This window comes from Carassius carassius, chromosome 1 (genome assembly GCF_963082965.1).
Source record: "Carassius carassius chromosome 1, fCarCar2.1, whole genome shotgun sequence".
NCBI classification, from domain to species: Eukaryota; Metazoa; Chordata; class Actinopteri; order Cypriniformes; family Cyprinidae; genus Carassius; species Carassius carassius.
The window spans coordinates 17,182,687-17,205,416 of record NC_081755.1 but is presented as its reverse complement, the minus strand read 5'-3'; the positions used below and the strand labels follow the sequence as shown (position 1 = coordinate 17,205,416).

General features: G+C 38.8%; 1 protein-coding gene across 2 annotated transcripts in view; it reads right to left on the bottom strand.

Moving 5' to 3' along the window:
* The window catches only part of prkcab (protein kinase C, alpha, b), a 227,180-nt gene that overhangs the window by 975 nt on the left and 203,475 nt on the right, over positions 1-22,730 (bottom strand). For both annotated transcript variants that reach the window (XM_059549266.1, XM_059549271.1), the window contains 3 exons: positions 9,571-9,651; positions 6,365-6,472; positions 5,665-5,805 (listed from right to left, as the gene is read on the bottom strand). In XM_059549266.1, the coding sequence (XP_059405249.1) occupies positions 5,665-5,805; positions 6,365-6,472; positions 9,571-9,651 (330 nt within the window). The remainder of the gene's footprint in view (positions 1-5,664; positions 5,806-6,364; positions 6,473-9,570; positions 9,652-22,730) is intronic.

The window sequence follows — 22,730 nt, the reverse complement described above, 5'->3', positions numbered from 1 at the left end:
AACCAGAGTCACGATTCTGAACAAGCCCCCCCTCCCCCAAATTAGAAATGGCCAATCCGTCCCACCCACTATTTAAAATTCTTGCACTGATCTGCTGCACTCCATTATGCAGCACTCTATTCTTAGGATGACAAAAATGTTTCAAAGTTACATTCTTAGCCTAGTCTGCCTCAGCAGTCTAACATCGCTCGTCAATGTCAAAATGACTGAGATGGCCAATCAAATCAAAGTAGGCAGGGTTTACTGTTCATAGAAGCAGAGCGCGAATTCCAGTGTGAAGTAGTGATGGGTAGTTCGGATCATTTTCCTGACTCTGACCTTTGAGTCTCGTTCAGCAAAATGAACTAATCTTTTTTCGGTTCATTTCGTCCATTTTTATCAAAATATAGTTAAAATGTTACATGTTACTTCCCTAACTGGTTTACGTTTACTAGTTTTTACGCAAATGTTGATCACACTACAGACAATACAAAACAGAAAAGATTCATTCATTGTTAAACCCATACAGTCTGAGCCGGAAAGAGAATTGATTAGTTCATCTCATAAGTCTTCGGATTTTTCGAGTCATTCGTTCATCACTTGACAGACCCATAAGCTTTGACTATAGACTGTATAAAATGAGTTACCCTGGCAACAAATCTGTGTGTATAATCTTTTTTTATTATTATTATTATTTTGTCTTTATGATTTTAAGTGTTCCTGTGGCTCAAGTGGTAGAGCATTGCGTTAGCAGTGCAAGGTGGTGGGTTTGATTCCCAGGGAGCACATGTTAGTCAAAAAATGTTAGCCTGAATGCACTGTAAGTCCTTTTGGATAAAAGTTTATGCTAAATACATAAATTTACATTTAAGTGTACTGCCTTAATGTTTTAATGTTTGTAATGTTTAATAAAAAATAAAAAAGACTGTATAAAAGGCTTTAACCTATCGTTCATTCTTTTGTCACGCGTTGTGGCACCATTAAATAGAGAAATTAATTTACAAGCTTCCTTACAAAACAGATGCATAGTCATTATTATTATTGTCATCATCATCATCATCATAATTATAATTATTATTTACTCTTACAGTTACTGCATTTCTGGTCTCAAATTGTAGCTTTTTATTTCTTACAATTTATAAATATGTGAATTTCTGTCATGGTGGTTATTTTCCATACACTGAATGTTGCAACAAAGGTAATAAAGGCTTGGTTATTATTATTATTAAGTCTTTTTCCGGCTCAGACTGCATAAGTTAAAGCTTATGGGTCTGTCACGTGATAAATGAATGACTCGAAAAGTCAAAGGACTCTGCAAATGAACAAATCAATTGTCTTTCCGGCTGTTTCCGGATTTTGACACCATTAATCACCAGATTCTCCTGTCCACCCTCAGAAAGATGGGCATCTCTGGAACCGCACTCCAGTGGTTTAAGTCCTACCTCTCTGATAGATCCTTCAGGGTGTCTTGGAGGGCTGAAGTTTCTAAGTCACAACAACTTGCTACTGGGGTTCCTCAAGGCTCAGTACTTGGACCACTTCTCTTCTCCATCTACATGACGTCATTAGGATCTGTCATTCAAAAGCATGGCTTTGCCTATCACTGCTACGCTGATGACACTCAACTCTACTTCTCATTCCAACCAGATGACCCGACGGTAGTTGCTCGCATTTCAGCCTGTCTGAGTGACATTTCTAGCTGGATGAATGACCATCACGTTCAGTCAACCTTACTAAGACAGAACTGCTGGTGATTCCAGCTAACCCATCGTTTCATCACAACTTCTCTATACAGCTGGGTTCGTCAACCATAACTCCTTCCAGGACAGCCAGAAATCTTGGAGTTGTGATGGATCATCAGTTAAGCTTCACAGACCATATTGCTACAACGACCCAGTCCTGCAGATTTGCCTTATATAACATTAGGAAGATTAGACCCTTCCTGTCAGAGCAAGTCACCCAACTTCTTGTCCAAGCTCTTGTTCTCTCCAGACTGGACTATTGTAATGCTCTCTTGGCGGGCCTTCCTGCATGTACTATCAAGCCTCTGCAAATGATCCAGAATGCAGCAGCGAGGGTTGTCTTCAATGAGCCACATCAAATTCAAGGTACTGATGCTTGCCTACAAGACGATCACTGGCACGGCACCAACATACCTAAACTCACTAGTTCAAACTTATGTGCCCTCCAAGTGAACAACTCCTTGTGGTGCCATCCCAAAGAGGTTCAAAATCACTCTCACATACCTTTCCCTGGACAGTGCCCGATTCACATTAAAGATTCATTCAAAATGAACGAACCATTCAAAGATGACCCATCACTAGCGTGAAGCGCCAGTTTAACACTGACAGAAAGCGAGGTAAGATACAAGTTGCAAATCATTTAATATTAGGCTACATTCACACTGTCCGTTGTTGGGATTCACTACAGCATTATCTTAAAATGTGGCGAGTTATTTAATCAAATCTTCATTAACCGACAGCTACTTTTAAAATTGGGTGGAGAGCGGAGCATTTGAATCACATGCAGAACACAAAACCAATGGGATCTGAAACGTTCAGATGACTCGCAGCTCATTTCTCCGTCACTGTAATTGACCAAAAAACAAATATTAAAACACGTAACATGTGGTAGACACATGTCTGTTTGGCAGACTGGCTCCCTCTTGTGCTGTATGACTTGACGGACAACTAGTTGTCCAGTCATGTTCCATTCACGCAGCGCATGTTCTGAGAATTTGGTTGTGAGTCCTGAAAATTTACGGATGTGAGTTCAGTTACAGAATGCGGTTGTCAGGCCCATAAATAACCGAACTGTGTGTGAACGTAAATGTATTAAGGACCCAAATACAGGACTGACAAAAAATTTCTGCTGCTGTGTGATCGTGACCTAACAGACAGCTATATCCAGTGATGCATTGACCTTTTGAAAGATTAAAGTTGTGTGTATGAATGATCTGAATCTGAGCATCTCTCTCTACAAACAATGAAGCTGAGTTTTTTTCACTTCAAAACAACGAGTTCGAAGTTTAAACATGGTTCAAAGCTGTTGTCAATTTTTCTACAAACATACACCTTTGTTTATGTTGGTGTGTTGCTCTGCAACCATTTCTGAGGAACTACATTGTTTGGCGAAAGAATAATGTTCTTATTAACATCGTTACACTTTATTTGCTCTATATATTTGCTCCACTTCACGTCATGCCTAACAACTCCCCTTAGCTGTTATACATTCACGGTAAACCACAGCTTAATGGGGCTATTGCTTTATTATAAAATGGATAGTTCTGGTCCTTGATTCTGACTGATTGAGCCAAGTTTCTAAGCTTTTGTAATTTTCTCTACAAACATACACCACTGTTTATGTTGGTGTGTTGCTTGGCAACCACTTTTTGCAACCACAACCATTTCTGAGGAGCTACTGTACATTGTTTGGCAGAAGAATAATGTTTTTATTAATATCATTACATTTTATTAGCTTTGTTTTATTTAGTGAAACCCCGATACATATATGGAATAACTCTGCTTTGCGCTGTGCCTAACAGCACCCCATTAGCTGATATAGTTATAAATTCACTGTAATTTTACCGCCTTGAAGTAACAAGAGATATAATGTAGAGATTTAGTATTGGATGCTAATTTATAGCGTTGACAGGTTTCTGTTTATGTGCAGCGCAATCTATGCATTGAATGCATTTAATGCACACCTGCATTTTATATATACTCTGTGTGTGTGTGTGTGTGTGTGTGTGTGTATATATATATATATATATTGTGGCGGGAGTTTTAAACTAAAAACAATTGTCTCTTTTTTGTAGAAATGTAGACTGTTGTACATGCTTTTGTATCATTGTGCATTGATTACTGTAATTCAATATATATAGGTATTTCACAGAGTCAATTATCTTGTGTTCAATTACTGTAGTACAAAACGCTGCTGCCAGACTTTTGACTCTCACGAAGAAGAGAGAGAATTACCCTTGGTCTTGGTTTCTTTAAACTGGTTGCCTGTAACATTTAGAGAAAACATGAGATCTTCAATGATTCTTAATGTTCCTAAAACAAGCTGAAAATCAGAGTGTGATTGGGCTTTCTTAGTGGCTGCTCCTTGATTATGGAACCCTCTTCCGATGCATATTAAACCTTCCCCATCTGTGGATGCTTTTAAATCTAGATCGAAACCAAACCTTTTTAGAAGAGCTTTTAGAATGTATAAGAGTAATCAGGTTTTCATTTTTAATGTTTCATTTTTTTGTGTATGACTATGTAATAATGCTGTAAAGTGCTTTGGTCAATAGCAGTTGTTTCAAATGTGCTATAGAAATACATTTTGTATGGTATTGTATAAACTCTCTGGGCTGGACTAGTGAGCTTCTTCTGAGTAACTTCTGAGGAAGAGCTCATCATCAACTCTTACACATTGCTGGTCATATTGTGCATATGTTGATGATATGTTTCATGTTTGAAAAAAAGTGTTTGTATGATATTCTGTAATCCAGCTACTCTGAAGTGACTTGGCTCCCAGAATGATTTATCTTATGACCAGAAAATGTTTAATTTCTCAAACCATCCCAACCATCCACCTATTTTTCACCCTACTTGCTCATAAGATCAAGTTATTCTGTTAATCAAAATGCATGAGTAAACATTCATTTTGAGTTCATTTTGACTTTATAGACAGACTGACCTTGCTTCAGTTTCCTCTCATTAGCTGTTCAAGGCTATAAGCAGTCCATTGAGTAGTAACAGTATGGACTCTCAACCCCCCTTTATTTCATTAGACAGTTCACCAAAGTTCACAATACCTTCCTGTCAAGCACTGAACCAGTGAAAGAAAGAGAATAATCTACTAATTTCAGTGATCATAGATATGGCCTGATGGTTCTTTTTAACAGCTCCGAAGCTTTTAACCAAAAATTTAGTTTCTTATCAGGGGTGCAATTCATGTACAGTGACATAACTGGAGAACTGAAGCACTGGAGAAATTAATTAACTAGTCATATCTGTTTGTGTAGTAACTTCTATTGTTCCATCAATGAGGCCAAATTAATGTCATATAATAAAAACATGATTTTAGATAACTAATTAGCTATTTTGTTCTATGTGGTTTTGATTTACACGTTTCAATCGTGGTTTCCCTCACACTCTTCAAAAACTGTGTTTACATTCTCATGATAAACTAAAAAGGTGTAGAATTAAATGTGTACAAATTTGGATATATAGATATAGATTGTACTGGATGTTAGTTTGCTTATTTTGCAGAAGAAAATGATCTATCGAAGTCAATGCCATTCTAACTAATCGCAGTAGTATCAACTATAATACATTGCTAAGCTGTTTGCAAATGTTCATTGGAACTATGATTTTGGGAAACACAGAATCATGGAACTATGATGCTTTTAGAAAAAAAACGCAAAACTGATTGTTAAAAAGCAGCTAGCAGCTAGCCATTGGTGAATGCAATAGCTTCAGCTATCTTAGTGTATAACACGCATTAAATGAGCAAGCATTGGTCATTTGAGGCTGAGAGTATGACACATCGAACTATTATCAAAGAACAGAGGTTATGTAAGTAACTAAACAACATACAGTGTGGTCCACTGTGACCTGAAAGAGCAAGCTGTCATCAACAACAACAGCGCTGGGAAAGGTCACAGACGAACAAACACATCATATTCACACTCACCACTTTGGGTTTGAAAGGAGGCTGGATCTCTCTGTTTGCCAACCGTTCCCAGTCGATTCTGCGGAAGAAAGCTTGCTCTTTTATATCTCTCTCACCCTCTGGACTGCAACCTAGACGCTTGGATGGATGCTTCGTCATCAGCTGTGCATGCGGAGGAGAAGAGAAAGGTTTAAACCTCAGATTTAATCACGAAGGAGCATCTGGCTATATCTGAAGCATTATATATATATATATATAAATAATTAATTTTTCATTTTAAGGAAACCACTAAAATACAGTAGTGCAAAGGTTTTTTTTTTTTTGGCTGTGCTTAATACATTAACACACATTTACAATCATTAGGAAGAAATTACACGGTGCCCAAAACATCTAATATACATACAGTACATATTATTTAAAAATCAATGACGTTTAAAGCTATTCTACATTTTTAGTAAACACAGATGTCTGTTATTATAAAGTGTCATTATTACACTGCCTTTATTGACATTAATATCACCACCATGATTCATATAAAAAATATTCTGTTTCGCCGAGGAACATAAACAGAATGGTGGAAAGACAAATTAAATATTATAATTTTTTACTCAATTATTATAGCAGGTAATATTCCAATGACTTGTACTGATGGCAATATTAAAGTATGGCATACAGACATTTAGAGGAATAAAGGAGCTCCTGCTGATATCTCGGGACTCACCCCTTTACAGATGGACACTGCCTCTTTAGACAGGGATTTGGGGTAGGACACATTGTGCTCCATAATGGACTGAAACAGCTCATCCTCATCCTCGCCATCAAATGGAGGCTGTTAGAAACAGAGCAGATGAAGGTTTATATTAAATATACATAGAATATAATTATGTACAATGCCATTTAAAAGTGTGGCATCAGTACAAGGGATCATAAGTCTCTTCTGCTCATAAAGGTTGCATTTATTTGACCAAAAATACAGAATAAAACCGTAATATTGTCAAAGTATTATTACAATTTAACATAATGGTTTTCTATTTTAATATACTTTAAAATATAATTTACTCCTATGATCAAAGCTGAATTTCCAGCATTATTACTCTTTACTCATTACATGATCCATTAGCAACCATTCTAATATGAAGATTTATCATCAATGGTGAAAGCAGTTTTGCTGCTTAATATTTTTTTTGGGACCTGTGATACTTTTTTTAGGATTCTATGAGAAATAAAAAGTTAAAAAGAACAGCAGTTAATTAAAGGCGTCCTATTATGGTCTTTTACAAAGTCTTGATTTTGTTTTGGGGGTGTACTAGAACATGCTCTCATGTTTGTTGTATTGTTTTTCACATAATTTACATTATTACAATACCTTTCTCCCCAGCCTGGCACAAACTGCTCGATTAGTTGCGGGTTTGATGAAGACCCGCCTTCCGAAAAACTAAATGTATTGTGATTGGTTAGCTGTCCCAGTGCGTTATGATTGGTGAACAGCTAAAGCGGTGTTTCAGTACTGCCCGGCCCATTGTTTAAGCAGCAAGTTCCTTGTTAAGGAAGGCGTCAATATTACCATATCAATTTGTGCCAGATTCAAACCCTGAGAATACTGAGCAAGAGGATTGCGCAGAACATTTGCACGCATGGATATTGCAAGAAATATTATAGTGCTAACGTTATTGTTGTTGTTGTTTGGCTAAATCATGTTTCAGATACTTTCAGCAACTCTTTAAATGCACTTCTTCGTCGTCGTCTTGTCTGATGCACAACCTCGCCCCTCCCCACCCACCAACCATTAGAATTTCCGTAATTTAATGATATTCTAATGGGCCATTTTGTGACATCACAAATAACCCGGAAAACAAGCTGTAGTCCAAACAAAACGTTCTTCGTAGTTCTAATATCTAAATATCTAGCTTTGGAGTGGACATTGTGTTTTGTAACTTTGTAGATCTTTTTTATACCCAAACATACACACTACACACAGACTAAAATTGAAAAAGTGAAAAACCATAATAGGAGCCCGTTAAAATAGTAAAGACTTACTTTAGCCCTATTTGCACAGAATTAGTATTATCTGGGGACCTTGTGTGATTTTAAAATTACCCCCCAAACCTGAATTTAGTGTGGTGCATTCACACAAGTTCAGATTCAACAGACCCATGTTTTTATAAACTTGAGGTAAATGGTAAAACAAAGGCATGCTCAACGTCTCTTTCCCTCCCTTTTTCACAGCTTTAGGACCCTAATTCTCAATCCATCTTAAGTTCTCCAGAAGTACTGACAGCTTCCACCCCCTCATCCTGACAGAGGCGGGTTATAAGCAGACACCCACAGTATACTCAGTACTTCAGAGTTTCTAAAAAGGAGCTGTACACATTTCTGTCATGATTCCAGAGTCATTTTACACTTTCAAATTTTTTTAACGCTGTATCCTCAGAGCAGTGGGATGATATATTACATAAGCAGGAATCATTCCAGAATGGGGGTGTCCAAGACAAAATCATCCAAAGGGAAACACATGAAGTGTATAACAAGATTCTTCTGTTGGGTAATTGGACCCGGGAGTCAGCGGGAGAAAGCCGAGATGTAAATGACGTAACCTTGGTAACCGTTCTGGTAGAAAGTATCGACGACACAGGAAGCGTGTTTCACACTGAGGCCTGGGCTGCACTCTATAGAAATGAACCTCACTGAACTCAACAGAGAATATTACAAAATGCACAAATAAACCAGTTTATTATGCAAATTAAATGTCTGTGAGTATTTGTGTATAAAACCAGTGTTGCGAGTGCAATCATTTTTTTGGTGTTTTTCCTGAGTACCACTGCGACATTATAAAAGTGAAATAAGATAATAATAAAATATAAGATGTTATACAAAATATATTGATCACACTTTAGTTTGGGGACCAATTCTTACCATTGACTAACTACTAACTATGGCTTTTGCCTCAGTAAATACCTACTTTGATTAACAATTAAAAAGTGCTGTCAAGCGATTAATCGCGATTAATCGCGTCTAAAATATTATTTTTTTGCTTACATAATATATATGTGTGTACTGTGTATATTTATTATGTATATATAAATACCAACACACATGCAGGTGTATATATTTAAAATAATAATAATAATAATGTTCATACAGTACATAAAAATATGCTGTTTGTGAGTATTCATATATACATAAACATACACACGCATATATTATGTAAACAAAAAACTTTATTTGGGACATGATTAATCGCGATTAATCGTTTGACAGCATAATTAATTAAATGAATGAATAATAATTATATAAATGGAGATGGAATGGGTTTTCTGACCGGCCCCCACCCCCAATTTTGTTTCCCTTTTCTTTTTGTGATATGGCATGGCAGGCCAAATTAAAGGTTGTCACAGTCCAGCTGTGGCCTGCGGGCCCTGGTTTGGGCACTTATAATCTAAAATATCAATGCAATATTCTAAAAATAAAAGATGTATTGATATCAGTGCTTTTATCACACGAGTATCGTGTCAAGATGTTATACTTTCAAAACAGTGTGTACTTTCAAATCTTTTTATTTATGCAATGGTTTTTCCCATAGACTTGCACTGCTCTGACATTGACAAGCTGCTGTAACCCTTAAAGGTTTTTTTTTTATTATTATTGAACCCAGGAGATTAAAAAATACATCATAACTGCAATATAAAACTGCATAAAAATGATTGTTCCATCAGAAGCACCTTGTGCACATTAAAATCTCAATCCTCTCTGTGCAGTGTGCACTGTTGCTCGGAGACAGCATGTTTTACTGAAAGTCATTTTCGGTGGCTTTCAGTGATCACAGCAGGGCTGCAGTCACAATTTTTCAAAGCAGCTCTGACTCATTTACTCGAGTACTATAAAGAATACTAAATGAATTACAAGAACTTTCTGTGCACGTCCACCTACCTGCCCAGCCAGCATCTCGTAGAGGAGCACACCGTATGCCCACCAGTCCACCGACTTCCCATACGGCTGATAGGCGATTATCTGGGGAAAGAGGAAATTAAAATGTGCATCATATTCTGTCCTGTCATTCATTCAGCTCTCATGGGCTCTTTTCAACTCTATTCAATCTCCATTTATTTGTCAAGAGCACAATGCACATTTCATTACTGCTCAAGAGGGTGGTTGGTTCTCTGCTATTTTTAACCATTTGCTGTAATAATTGCTTTTTTCCCCTCACTAGTCCATTTACACCCACATATTCAGCACACACACACCAATGAGTGTGTATAATCACAGGGGTAGTTAATGAGAGCTTTGTTAAGCACAGAGAGTATGTTTCATGTCACATTTTGAACTTTCTTCCTCTTCATGTGTGCTGCACAGTTGTGCCACTTACCACAAATAGGGCACAAATTGGTGCCTCGTTCCTTTCTTAAAAGCAATGAAGTCTGGATGGTCTAATGCTTAACTTATAATTACCACAACTTACCAAACATAATATGACTGATATCATATTGTTTGCAAACCAGCTACAGCATGATTTTCCTTGACAATAAATAAATAAATAAATAAATCATTTTATAAAATAGAGACACGTGGGAAGTTAAATCACCTGGATCTTTTCTACAGCATAATAGGAAGACAAGATACTAATATTCTTATTATATTATGTAGTACATGCGTCAAGTACATCAGCTCACCAAAAAACCTGGTGACTCAATATATCACTCCAATTAGAGAAACTAGTGGATCTTGCTTAATGAGATCTACATACCTCTTAGTGACTACAGTAGAAGAGCCTTATCCTTAGCCTTATTTATGTGGGAATGTATTTTTCTGTTTAGTTTGCTCAGTATAGTGCGCATAAGATCAGGATGTAATCTGTCCTGTCCAATTTATGTAAAAGTCAATTTATTCTAAAAATGGTTGTTGTTTTATTATTGTTCTTCAACACTGCTATGACAAAATGTCACTTCTTCCAACATACTGAGCTGCACTTCTCATTCAAGCAAGATGAAATCTGTCTCATGCCAATTTTCCCACTTTTTCACATCATTTTCATGTCATCCCTCGTTTTTCCACTGTCAAATAAATGGCAGAAAGCGTGCAAATGAGCATAGCTGTTGAATAAGTCTTCTTCCAGCACCTGTTTTCCAGAGCAAATTTAAACTATTGATCCATTCCTGTGGTTACAATTGCCTTTAGAAGCAGAAAGGTCAATATATCAGATCGTGTCTTCATTAGCATTTGTCTAAAGACAGGATGAAAATTAAAGATTGCCTCATTTCCTATGACAGTGTAAATCTGGAAGCCAACTCAATGGATTTGGACTCCTTGAAGTATCCCATAAACACTTTTTGATATTCATTGACCGTATGACATCATCACTGCGCTATGGTACTGCACTACGGGAGAACTGTTTCCCCAAAATGTAACAGTAAGTTTTAAGTCTGATGAACCAAACTGCTGCTCAGACCAGTCATCTAGAGAAACCTATGTATAAAAATACAAACTTTATTGTGTTTCTAAAAATAACATCCCATCTGCAGTAATATAAAGACGGCTGATGGGGGCTGGTGTGTGATTGGCTGGGGACTGGAGGATTTGAATGAAGTCAGGACAGATGAAGAGGTGGAAGGGCTGCTTATGGATGAATAAATGATTGTGTCAGGACACGGACGTGCTGGAGTTTCTAATGGAGAAACTGAGATGATGGAGTCACGCTGATCGTACAATACACTCAATTCTAAATAAATGCGAGTAACTGCTGGTTTTTAATAAATCATGGCTGGCACTGAATGTTTTCTAGACTCTTCTGTTTAAATCAGACCTGAGGAGATCAATAACTAAGGAATTAGAGGGAGCTGTCATCATGACACATGAGCTGAAGACGTCAATGTGACACTTGAAAGGAGTCATAAGCAATCTGGAGGCTATGTGCAATATAAAGAGATCAAAGTTTCCTCAAATCCTTGACACACACACACACACACACACACATACACACATTCTGTATCAAAGCACTCAAACCACCTCGTTCGTTTTAAAAGCTATCTTTGAGATACGAGGTACATCATGTTTATGTTTACTTTCTCTCTTCCCACCTACAATATGCTTCTCACACAGTGTATCTCCTTTTGTGTCATAACGCTAGAGGAGATCATGATGTTCCTGCTACCCACACTGCTCTGCAGCTTGATCCCCCCTCACACACACGCTCACACACATACACAAGATATCAAGCTGCCACATGCTTCAGTGGAAATGTCACAGCACTAATCTACAGGTCAATATCACTGTGGGCTTTGCAAAGAAAGCAAATTAAAATGTGGCCATTAGTGAATGCTGTGGCCATGTATCTAACAAAAAGGCCAAAACTTTTATGTTTAAAATACATATGAAAAAATTTATAAATAAATTAACTCTTTATTCATTATTTATTATAGATTGTAAAGTAATTAGATACTTATTAAAATTAAACATAAATTAAAAGGGTGATTTCAGACTGGGTCTAAAATGACAAACATTGACACAACTTATCAGAAAGGCAGTTAGGAAATAGTAAATAATTAATAAATAAATAAATAAATAAATAATATTATTAATAAATAAATAATTAAAGGCAATTATATAAAAAATATGAAATTCGTTTTATTAAATATTTATTTTCATCATTAAATCTACAATATATTCCATGTTTATATAAAGGTTTCATTGTTTAAAATATTTATACTTATAAAAAAAAATGGGGCAGAATTTTGAATCTGACAAGATGGGCTGGTTTCATCTAAGAATAATAAAATTCATAGGCATGTGTAGAAAAATGGGCTGTATTGTATGTGCCACATTATTGTTTGATAAAGACTTACAGTGCCCTTCACTGATAGTGGCACCCTTGGTACTGTAAATATGAACAAATGCGGCTGTGAAAATAAATCTGCATCGTTTATCCTTTTGATCTTTCATTCAAGTCAAGTTAAGCTTTATTGTCATACTGCTACAGGTGTGGACATACAGTGGAACGAAATGTCCTGCCTCACAGGATCACGGTGCTACATAAATACAGTATAAAAAAACTGTATAAACCTATGCACAACATACATATACAAAATATACATAACAAAATATACATAAACAAAAAAAAAAAAAAAATACAAACTATATGAATGGTTCACATAGTACTGTACATTTGCAAAGAGAAACATCATAAGTCAAGCAGCTGGGCTCTAAAGCTCCGGTACCGTCTTCCTTATGGTAGGAGCTGTAATAGACTGTGGGAGGGATGGGTGTGGTCCTTCAAGATACTGTTGGCTTTGCTGGAGCATCGTGAAAGGAAAATGTCCAGGATGGAGGGGAGAGGAAGGGTCTTGCGGTCTGTTACACTACAGTTTCCATACCAGACGATGCAATGCAATGAGACTTATGTAGCGCTCCCCTCAGACTGAATATTATTGAGGGCAGGGCTTTTGGGTTCTTTTAAGGTATTTATCAAATGTGTTTTAACCCTGATTAACTCAGTTTTAAATGTTATCTTGGATCTCTCTTTTACAGTACACACCAGAAATGTTTTTATAACTAACTTATGAATTCACAGTTCTTAAGTTATAGTTTTAATAAAGATTTTTACCCGTGTCTGTATATGCCTCTCCTCGAACATAATAAAGTACAATAAAGTAACACAACACAAGGTTTTCGGAAAATATATCTAAATTATTTACTCAAAGAAATTACTATCTCCAATGAAATAAGAAAATGAAATAAGGATATGATTGTTTTTTTTTAAACCTTCTACACAAAATGTCTCTCTTTTTAAAAGGAAAATACTGTCAAAACTGTACTATATATAAATGCACAGACAACAATTTAAACCCTATTAATCTTCAATTGGATTAATTCTGAAAACTTCGATGAATAACTTTAAAATCACTTAAAACAACATAATTTGTGGGCCCACACACACCTTAATACAATCTAAAGCCGGCAAAGAAAAATTCTTATAAAACAAAATACCGTAGCAGGCCTGATTCGTTGTGGCCCAAAAGTAATGGCCTTTTCGCTCGTCAACGAGCAAACAAAAGGAAAAAACGTTTCTGTCCAGTCCTTCTCCAACAATCACATGAGCAGGCTCCACATTCCATCAGCATTTCAGCACAAACTCATTGGTTTATCTTTTCTCCTCACAGTCTTTCTTCGTGCTCTTCTAACATTCGGCCAAATTCTATCAAGTCATCGAGGTAGACAAGGACTTCGAGTAGATTCATATCACCCACAGCCTTCTCCATTAATCTTTGGAAGGTGGCTGGGGCTCCAGTTATCCCCTGCGGCATCCTCTCAAATTGAAAGAACCCCAGTGGGCAGATGAATGCCGTCTTTTCCTTATCTTCCTCGGCCATGGCAATTTTGTAATAACCGCTCCGCAGATCCAGAACGGAGAACCACTTGCTTCTGGTCATTGAATTCAACACATCATCAATACAAGGTGTTGTATACTGATCTGGGATTGTTCGGCTATTTAACAATCGGTAGTCGATACACATTCTCACAGCTCCATTGTTTTTGTGAACAATCGCGATTGGGGATGCATAGGGACTACGAGACTCCTTGATGATCCCTGCACGCAACAGTTCTTGGAGATGCTTTCTCACGTCTTTCAGGTCAGCTGGAGCCAGACGACGAGAATGCTCCCTGAACGGCCATGGATCTGATAACCGGATGGTGTGTTCTACTCCCTTTGCCAATCCAACATCCCATTCATGTAAAGAGAACACCTGAGACCTTGTGGATAGCTTTTGACGGAGTCTCTCCTTCCACTCCTCTGAGACAGGTGAGTCTCCGAAGTTGATCAGGTTCACATTAAATTCAGTGTCATCTGTTTTGGATGCAGAGAGAGAAGTGACTGCATCTGTCAGATACATATGTCCGATTACGGTTCCCACTGGTATGACTGTCTCTGACAAAGACTCATTCTGGACCAAGATTGTGAAATGGTTGACGTTCACCTCTTCGCTGGGCACCACTGTGGGTTGAAGTAGCACACCAGCTGGGAGTGGAGCTACAGGTGTTGAGTCAACCATCAGGATTTCTTTGTCAACCTGGAGCTTGTACTCGACTTTGCAGACTGCAGTACAGTCACCACCAGGGGGGAAAGTCAATGGGCCAGGGCCTTGCCAATACACACAGCCAATATCACCCTCCTCTTCCAGAGCTGTGACCGTGCCAGGCGCTGTTAACTGGTTGTCGCTGTAACAGACTTGTATTCCCCATGTCTGGGTGATGTCAATGACATTGTCCTTACACTGCTGTACAAGTCGTCGGATGTGACTGGCATTGGTTCCCACTATGATAGGAGTCTGGTCTGCAGTTCGGGACTGGGGGCATATAAGAGCGAGAACTGTCACCGTCTGGTTTGCACCTGCAACCCTTGCTGGATATTCAATGTCGACCACTACATACCCACGGCATGGATAACTGATCTCAGATTCACTGCAGCAGCAAGAGTTCTTACTAGAACCAGGAAGTATGACCATATTAGCCCGGTCCTGTCAACACTGCACTGGCTCCCTATCAAGCATCGCATAGATTTTAAAATATTGCTTATTACTTATAAAGCCCTGAATGGTTTAGCACCTCAGTATTTGAATGAGCTCCTTTTACATTATAATCCTCTACGTCCGCTACGTTCTCAAAACTCAGGCAATTTGATAATACCTAGAATATCAAAATCAACTGCAGGCGGCAGATCCTTTTCCTATTTGGCGCCCAAACTCTGGAATAACCTACCTAACATTGTTCGGGAGGCAGACACACTCTTGCAGTTTAAATCTAGATTAAAGACCCATCTCTTTAACCTGGCATACACATAACATACTAATATGCTTTTATTATCCAAATCCGTTAAAGGATTTTTAGGCTGCATTAATTAGGTAAACCGGAACCGGAAACACTTCCCATAACAACCTATGTACTTGCTACATCATTAGAAGAATGGCATCTACGCTAATATTTGTCTGTTTCTCTCTTGTTCCGAGGTCACCGTGGCCACCAGATCCAGTCTGTGTCCAGATCAGAGGGTCACTGCAGTCACCCGGATCCAGTACATATCCAGACCAGATGGTGGATCAGCACCTAGAAAGGACCTCTACATCCCTGAAAGACAGCGGAGACCAGGACAACTAGAGCCCCTGATACAGATCCCCTGTAAAGACCTTGTCTCAGAGGAGCACCAGGACAAGACCACAGGAAACAGATGATTCTTCTGCACAATCTGACTTTGCTGCAGCCTGGAATTGAAATACTGGTTTCGTCTGGTCAGAGGAGAACTGGCCCCCCAACTGAGCCTGGTTTCTCCCAAGGTTTTTTTCTCCATTCTGTCACCGATGGAGTTTCGGTTCCTTGCCGCTGTCGCCTCTGGCTTGCTTAGTTGGGGACACTTCATCTACAGCGATATCGTTGACTTGATTGCAAATAAATGCACAGACACTCTTTAACTGAACAGAGATGACATAACTGAATCCAATGATGAACTGCCTTTAACTATCATTTTTGCATTATTGACACTGTTTTCCTAATGAATGTTGTTCAGTTGCTTTGACGCAATGTATTTTGTTTAAAGAGCTATATAAATAAAGGTGACATTGACATTGACATTCACTTAGTCCCTACAAGGCTAAACCAGAAACGGGGCATATTGGGACATCAGACAGGTAAGTTTGATACCAAGACTCAAAAATAATGGTGACCTGAGAGCCACTATCAAACAAGGCATCACAGCCATGTCCATTTACTTTCACAGGTACTACGCTAGGCGGTCCAACCAAGCCTTCAGGGATGTCAGCCCGCTCTGATAAAGTAACAGCACTTTTCTTGACCCCACAATTAACTTAATTGGTGGTGGCATCCCCAGACTGCTGTCTGTCTTTTGTCACCTTCAAAGCATGAATTTGCTTTCTGATAACCTTGGCTTGATTCTCAGGGTTTCGGCACTTTGTGGCAAAATGTCCTCTCTCACCACACCTGTAGCAGAAATTCTCTTCTGGACTTTTTGATGCTCCTTTGGGGTTTTTGGGGACCTGTTTAGTAGCCTCCATGGTTGAAACGGTAACTGCTGCATCTTGCTCAGGCATCTTGTTGCTAGTTTTCTGTTTTAATCGTTTCAATTGTTTTTTTAAGGCAGCCAGCTCGGCATCTTGCCGGTTCTCAACACCAGGCGGTGCACTAATGGATTTAAGCTCCATGTAATCATCTTTGTCATGAGTGGTTTTGGTCACTACTGCTGCAACCATTGACTTTAGCTCTTTTATTTCAGCCTTTAAGTTTTGAATCTCAGCTTGCCTGGTATCCACTTCTGTATTAGCATGCACTTGATGCACTGAGGCACTGAGCGTCTTTCTAGAAGTTTCGTACTCTTCCTCAGCACGAATCTCAGTCAACAGCTGTAGAAAATTTGGGGGTGCAGCCCTCCTTTCTCTCAACCACAGCTGGATCAGCATCAGGTCTGAGGCGATACCACCCCTCAGCAGTTGCTCCAATCGTGCTTGATCTTTGCTGCTAGCAGGGAGGCCAACTCTTTGAATCACTTTAACTAGAGATCTCTCTAGACGTCGAAGAAAATCTGATAGTTTCTCTCCTTTTTGCTGTTGCATCAAACAGAAAGCAAAATAGAGATCATCTCCGGACTCAGCACTTCCAAAAGCACTTTCAAGGGCTTCTAAGCACTCTTTTGGGCTGGCGTCAGGATTGGTGTGCCGCACTGCTTTCACAATTTCTAGTGCGGGCCCTTTTAAACTTCCAATAATTCTGCATCTTTTTTCTCTATCTGAGCATTCAGTTTCCTCCACCATAAGCGATGCCTGCTCTAGCCAATTATCAAATGGTTCCTCCCCTGGCGGCGTTGGTAGGACTCCTGAGAACATGCGTAGTCGACCATAACTCCCTCCATCAGATGGTTTGGTTGTCTTTTCCAACAAATCTCCAACAGCGCGAAGGATGGATTCAGTGGAGCTAGTGGGCGGGGTTGTACTGGGGAATAATGATTTGAGCTCCTCCATGGTTTTCCCTTCAGCCTGCAACAACCCTTTTAATTTGCTATTGAACTCTTCAGCAGCTGCCGGTGCCCCTCCTAAGATGATTACAGGCCACGCCTCTCCACCATCAAAAGGCATCACTTCAGAAGGAACACTGTCCTCTCGCACTGTCTCTTTACTCTCACACAAAACCATTCGTCCATTATTTCTCCATATAACCAAGTTTCTCCCACGTACACGCACCCGTCCTAAAGACTTGATAGTTTCCAGTGTTTCTTCCAATTCACTGATCTCTATATCTTCCGAGACAATGGTAATAAAGGCATGCGTCTCATCTAAACCCTCACCACGGCACCAGCATTTTAACTCTGACACTAGTTCAGTTTTTTCCATGTTAATACTATTTGCAAATAAGCTTAGTACTTTTACCTTTTCACTATATTTTTATTTTCTTCTTTACTGAAAAATCCAAGACAATCCCAGCGGTGCCTCCATTTTATGTAGCGCTCCCCTCAGACTGGATATTATTGAGGGCAGGGCTTTTGGGTTCTTTTAAGGTATTTATCAAATGTGTTTTATCCCTGATTAACTCTGTTTTAAATGTTATCTTGGATCTCTCTTTTACAGTACACACCAGAAATGTTTTTATAACTAACTTATGAATTCACAGTTCTTAAGTTATAGTTTTAATAAAGATTTTCACCCCTGTGTCTGTATATGCCTCTCCTCGAACAAAATGATAACCTCTTTCCAGATAAGTAATAAAGTAACACAACACAAGGTTTTAGGAAAATATATCTCAATTATTTACTCAAAGAAATTACTATATCCAATGAAATAAGAAAATGAAATAAGGATATGATTGTTATTTTTTAAACATTCTACATAAAATGTCTCTCTTTTTAAAAGGAAAATACTGTCAAAACTGTACTATATATAAATGCACAGACAACAATTTAAACCCTATTAATCTTCAATTGGATTAATTCAGAAAACTTCGATGAATAACTTCAAAATCACTTAAAACAACATAATTTGTGGGCCCACACACACCTTAATACAATCTAAAGCCGGCAAGCAAAATTCTTATAAAACAAAATACCGTAGCAGGCCTGATGCGAGGCTTGTGTTCATTGTGGCCCAAAAGTAATGGCCTTTTCGCTCGTCAACGAGCAAACAAAAGGAAAAAATACCTGGCGATAAGACAGTTTCGGTAAAACCCACGAGAGAAATCCTTGTAAATCCAAGATCAGTCTGAGTCTCTTCCGTCTTCAGGTCGAAAACAGCAGATAAACCCCTCAAACATTTCAACTGAGCTAGTCAAACTTTAGCTAGAAAATGTAATTCACTTGTAATGAACGGACTCCAGCCTATACTTAAATTTATCTAAGCGTTAATATTAGCAGTAACACAAAAATAAACAGTCACTGAACTTAGAAATTCCTCCCATTTCTCAATATGCAGCTTGTCACTCGTCTCACCGGTTGTTGTGTAAACAATCATAAGACACAATCTACACACTGGTTTGTGCACTACTTATTCACAAATTAACTCAGAAAATCTCTTTGTCTCGCACACTCTTTTTCTTCTTTCCTCTCTCTGTCCGTGCTCAAAACAAACTCGCGAGCTCTGACTCTCCGCCCCATCAGTATTAACCACATAAATGTTGGTTTGGACAGTTTTCAGAATTACATTATCTTTTACCATGAAACAATAAACATAATAATTTTTAAACGGCTTTTAACATTTTTATAACAACTTTTTTAATCACACTATTTATATGCTCGGATAATTAAATGATAGGCCTACTACAATCATCACTTATCACCTCATGCTTTTTCAAGCGTTCTTGTAATAGTTTTCTATGGGAGGAAAATGCTTAACCGTTCATATTATGGGCTCATCTGATTTTTTTGTACATAGCATAGCCTATTTGTTAGGATTTTAGTATCATAATTAGGCTAATAAATGCACGCACAATTATCCGTGAACTTGATTTGAACAAATGCCTTTCAACTTGTGTGTGCAAAATTCAGAATTAAATTAATGTGCAGAAATTTGTACAAACAGAGAGTAGGCTATGTAGGCATACTATACTGTTGTAGCCATTAAAAAAGCGTGTTTCATATTTGTTAAAATATTATAATGATACAAATGAACGTGAACTAGTTCGTTTTTAGATATGTGTACTTAGTTCATTTTTTTTTTTTAAATGAACTATGAACATGAACTAGTTCATTATCATCTGTGTGAACTGAACTTTGAGCTAGTTCTGTTTAAGTATGAACTGGCACAACACTGTTAGTGGTCCAGGTGAGATCCTCTGTGGTGTGCACCTCCAGGAATTTAGAGCTGTTGACTCACTCCACAGTCGAGCTGTCAATGGTCAGTGGGGGGGGGTCAACAGAGTTTCTCCAGTCACAACCGCCATCACAACCGCCTTTGTCTTACTCACATTGAGGGACAGGCTCTTAGTGCCACACCATTCAGCCAGATGTGTCACTTCCTCTCTTTAGTGTGTTTCCTCGCTGTTGCTGATGAGACCTACCACCGTTGTGTGATTCATGAACTTGATGATGTGGTTGGAGCTGAACTTGGCAGTGTAGTTATGGGTCAGCAGCGTGAAGAGCAGCGGGCTGAGCACACAGCCTTGTGGAGCACCTGTGCTCAGTGTGGTAGTGCTCAATGTGTTGTGGCCAACACAGACCGACTGAGGTCTTCCAGTTAGAAAGTCGAGGATCCAATTACAGAGGGAGGTATTTAGGCCCAGCAGGTTTTATTTTATTAATGAGCTGTTGTGGAACTATTGTGTTGAATGCTGAGCTGAACTTGATGAACAGCATTCTAACATAGTTCAGACAGGAACCACTTTGGGAAGTTTACTTGAGTTTATTGAACACAATTTATCTTTGGTGGTATGGTTCCTTATAGGGGTTCTTGCTCACAGAATAATTGAACATACAAGAGCTTTAACATTAACCCCCCGGAACCATGAGTTTAGAAATACATAACAATTAAGACTTTTAATAAAATCTTTAAAGCAAACAGTGTTAATCATGTAGATGTGGCAGTGGTACATCTATCCTGTAGCCTGGTTATGAAGATGGGTGACTCTCCGCAGTGAAGTCCATACCAGCTAAGATTTTGGAAGCCTTAGTGATCTGAAACAAGACAAGGTTTTGATGTTGTGCATGACTAACCTCTCAAAGCAATTCATCATGATTGGAGTCAGTGCTATGGGACGGTAGTCGTTTAGACAGGACACATGTGACTTCTTTGGTACTGGTGTCATGGATTTAAGACACGTGGGGACGACTGCCTGGCCCAGCAAGGTGTTAAAGATATCTGTTAGGACATCTGTTAGTTGTGCAGCACAGTCAGTACACAACCAGGTATGTTGTCAGGACCCGCAGCTTTGCATGGGTTAATCCTAGACAGGGTCTTCCTTACATCAGCTGGAGACAGACAAAGCATCTGATTGTTGGGAGGTATGGGCAGTTTTTGTGCAGGTGTGTCATTCTGCATGTCAAACCGTGAATAAAAGTGGTTGAGTGCATCCGGGAGGGATGTGTCATTATCACAGGCCTATGGTGGGGGCTTGTAGTCAGTGGTGGTCTGAATTGCTTGCCACAGGCTCTGTGTGTGTCTCTGCTGTCTGTGAAGTGATTGTTGATTTTTTTGAACATATGACCGTTTTGCATTTTTGATGCCACAGGACAGATTGGCTCCTGCTGTTTTGCGGGCTGCTTTATGATCTGAATGCTTTATCTCTGGTCTTTAGCAGCCAACAGACCTCTGATGTCATCCACGGCTTCTGGTTTGCATGTGTTGTGATCGTCTCACATCATCAATGCACTTTTTGATATAAGCCAAACTTGTTGACCAAGATGGCAGTGCGGTCAAACGTAGTGGCTACTTTGGGTCCCCAAACTGTGTTTTTATGTCTGTTAGTCTTGTTCCCTCATCTTTGAACAGTCACATTTTATCGCAAAATCATCAGATAAACACTCAGAAACTTCAGCCTTCTGGAAATCGGCAAAGTGTACAAACATCAGCTTTCGCCAGTGACTATTGAGGAGCTATGAGGCCTCTGTCTGCTGCTGAAGCCGAACCCTAAGACCACGGCCTCTCCTGCTGACACTACCTGCACAAAATGGCAATTCCAGCGGTGTGAGAATGGGCAGAAGTGCAGAAAACATTGAGGCACATGAGCTAGGCTAAGGGCTTACCCCATTGGACCAGCGATTCTATCACTCATGCTCTCAAACTTTCATCTTTGGAAAATAAACTGGACTTAATCCAATTCAGCCGGTCTACACAGCATGAGACAAGGGACTGTTGTGTATTTGGTTTCACTGAAACATGGCTAAATGACAACATCCCAGAATCCGCTATTCAGCTGCACGGACTTGCCTGCTAATGTTTACCACTCCATTTCTACCAAAAAATTCTGAAAATGTGAACCTATAATTGAAGTAAAATAATAGGGGAGAAAATCTAATCAATAATAGTTTTTTCCAATGCATGATGGCCACAACTGGCACCCCTAGTTATTCTTATGAGTAAAATATCTCTGAAGTATATTAACATTTTTAGCACACCATGGTAACTAGAAGAATAAAATTGTGCAGGCAAGGCTTCCTGTTCCACAGGATTATAAATATGAGGAACTCAAAGGCCAAATTCCCTTAATCATCCATCACAAGGATTACAACTAAAGACTACAGTTGTGACTGAAGACTGATGTGCAGAACAAGGTTGTTGAACTTCACAAAAGAGAGAGTGGCTGTAAGAAAAGAGCTAAAACATTGAAACCCCCCATTTCCACCATTAGGGCAATAATTAAGAAGTTCCAATCAACCTAAAAAAAATCAAACAGCCCTTACATCCCCACATGTTGTTCGAGAGGGTTTCAAGAAAAATTCTCCTTGCTTATCCAAAAACAACCTCCAGCATATTCAGTTGTCAGACATGACTAGAACTTCAAAAGGCACTGGCTTCATTGGCCAGATGAAACAAAAAAAGAAGAGATTTTTGGCAGCAAACCCAGCAGATGGGTTTATTACAAACTGGGAATAAAAAATACAACATGCCCAT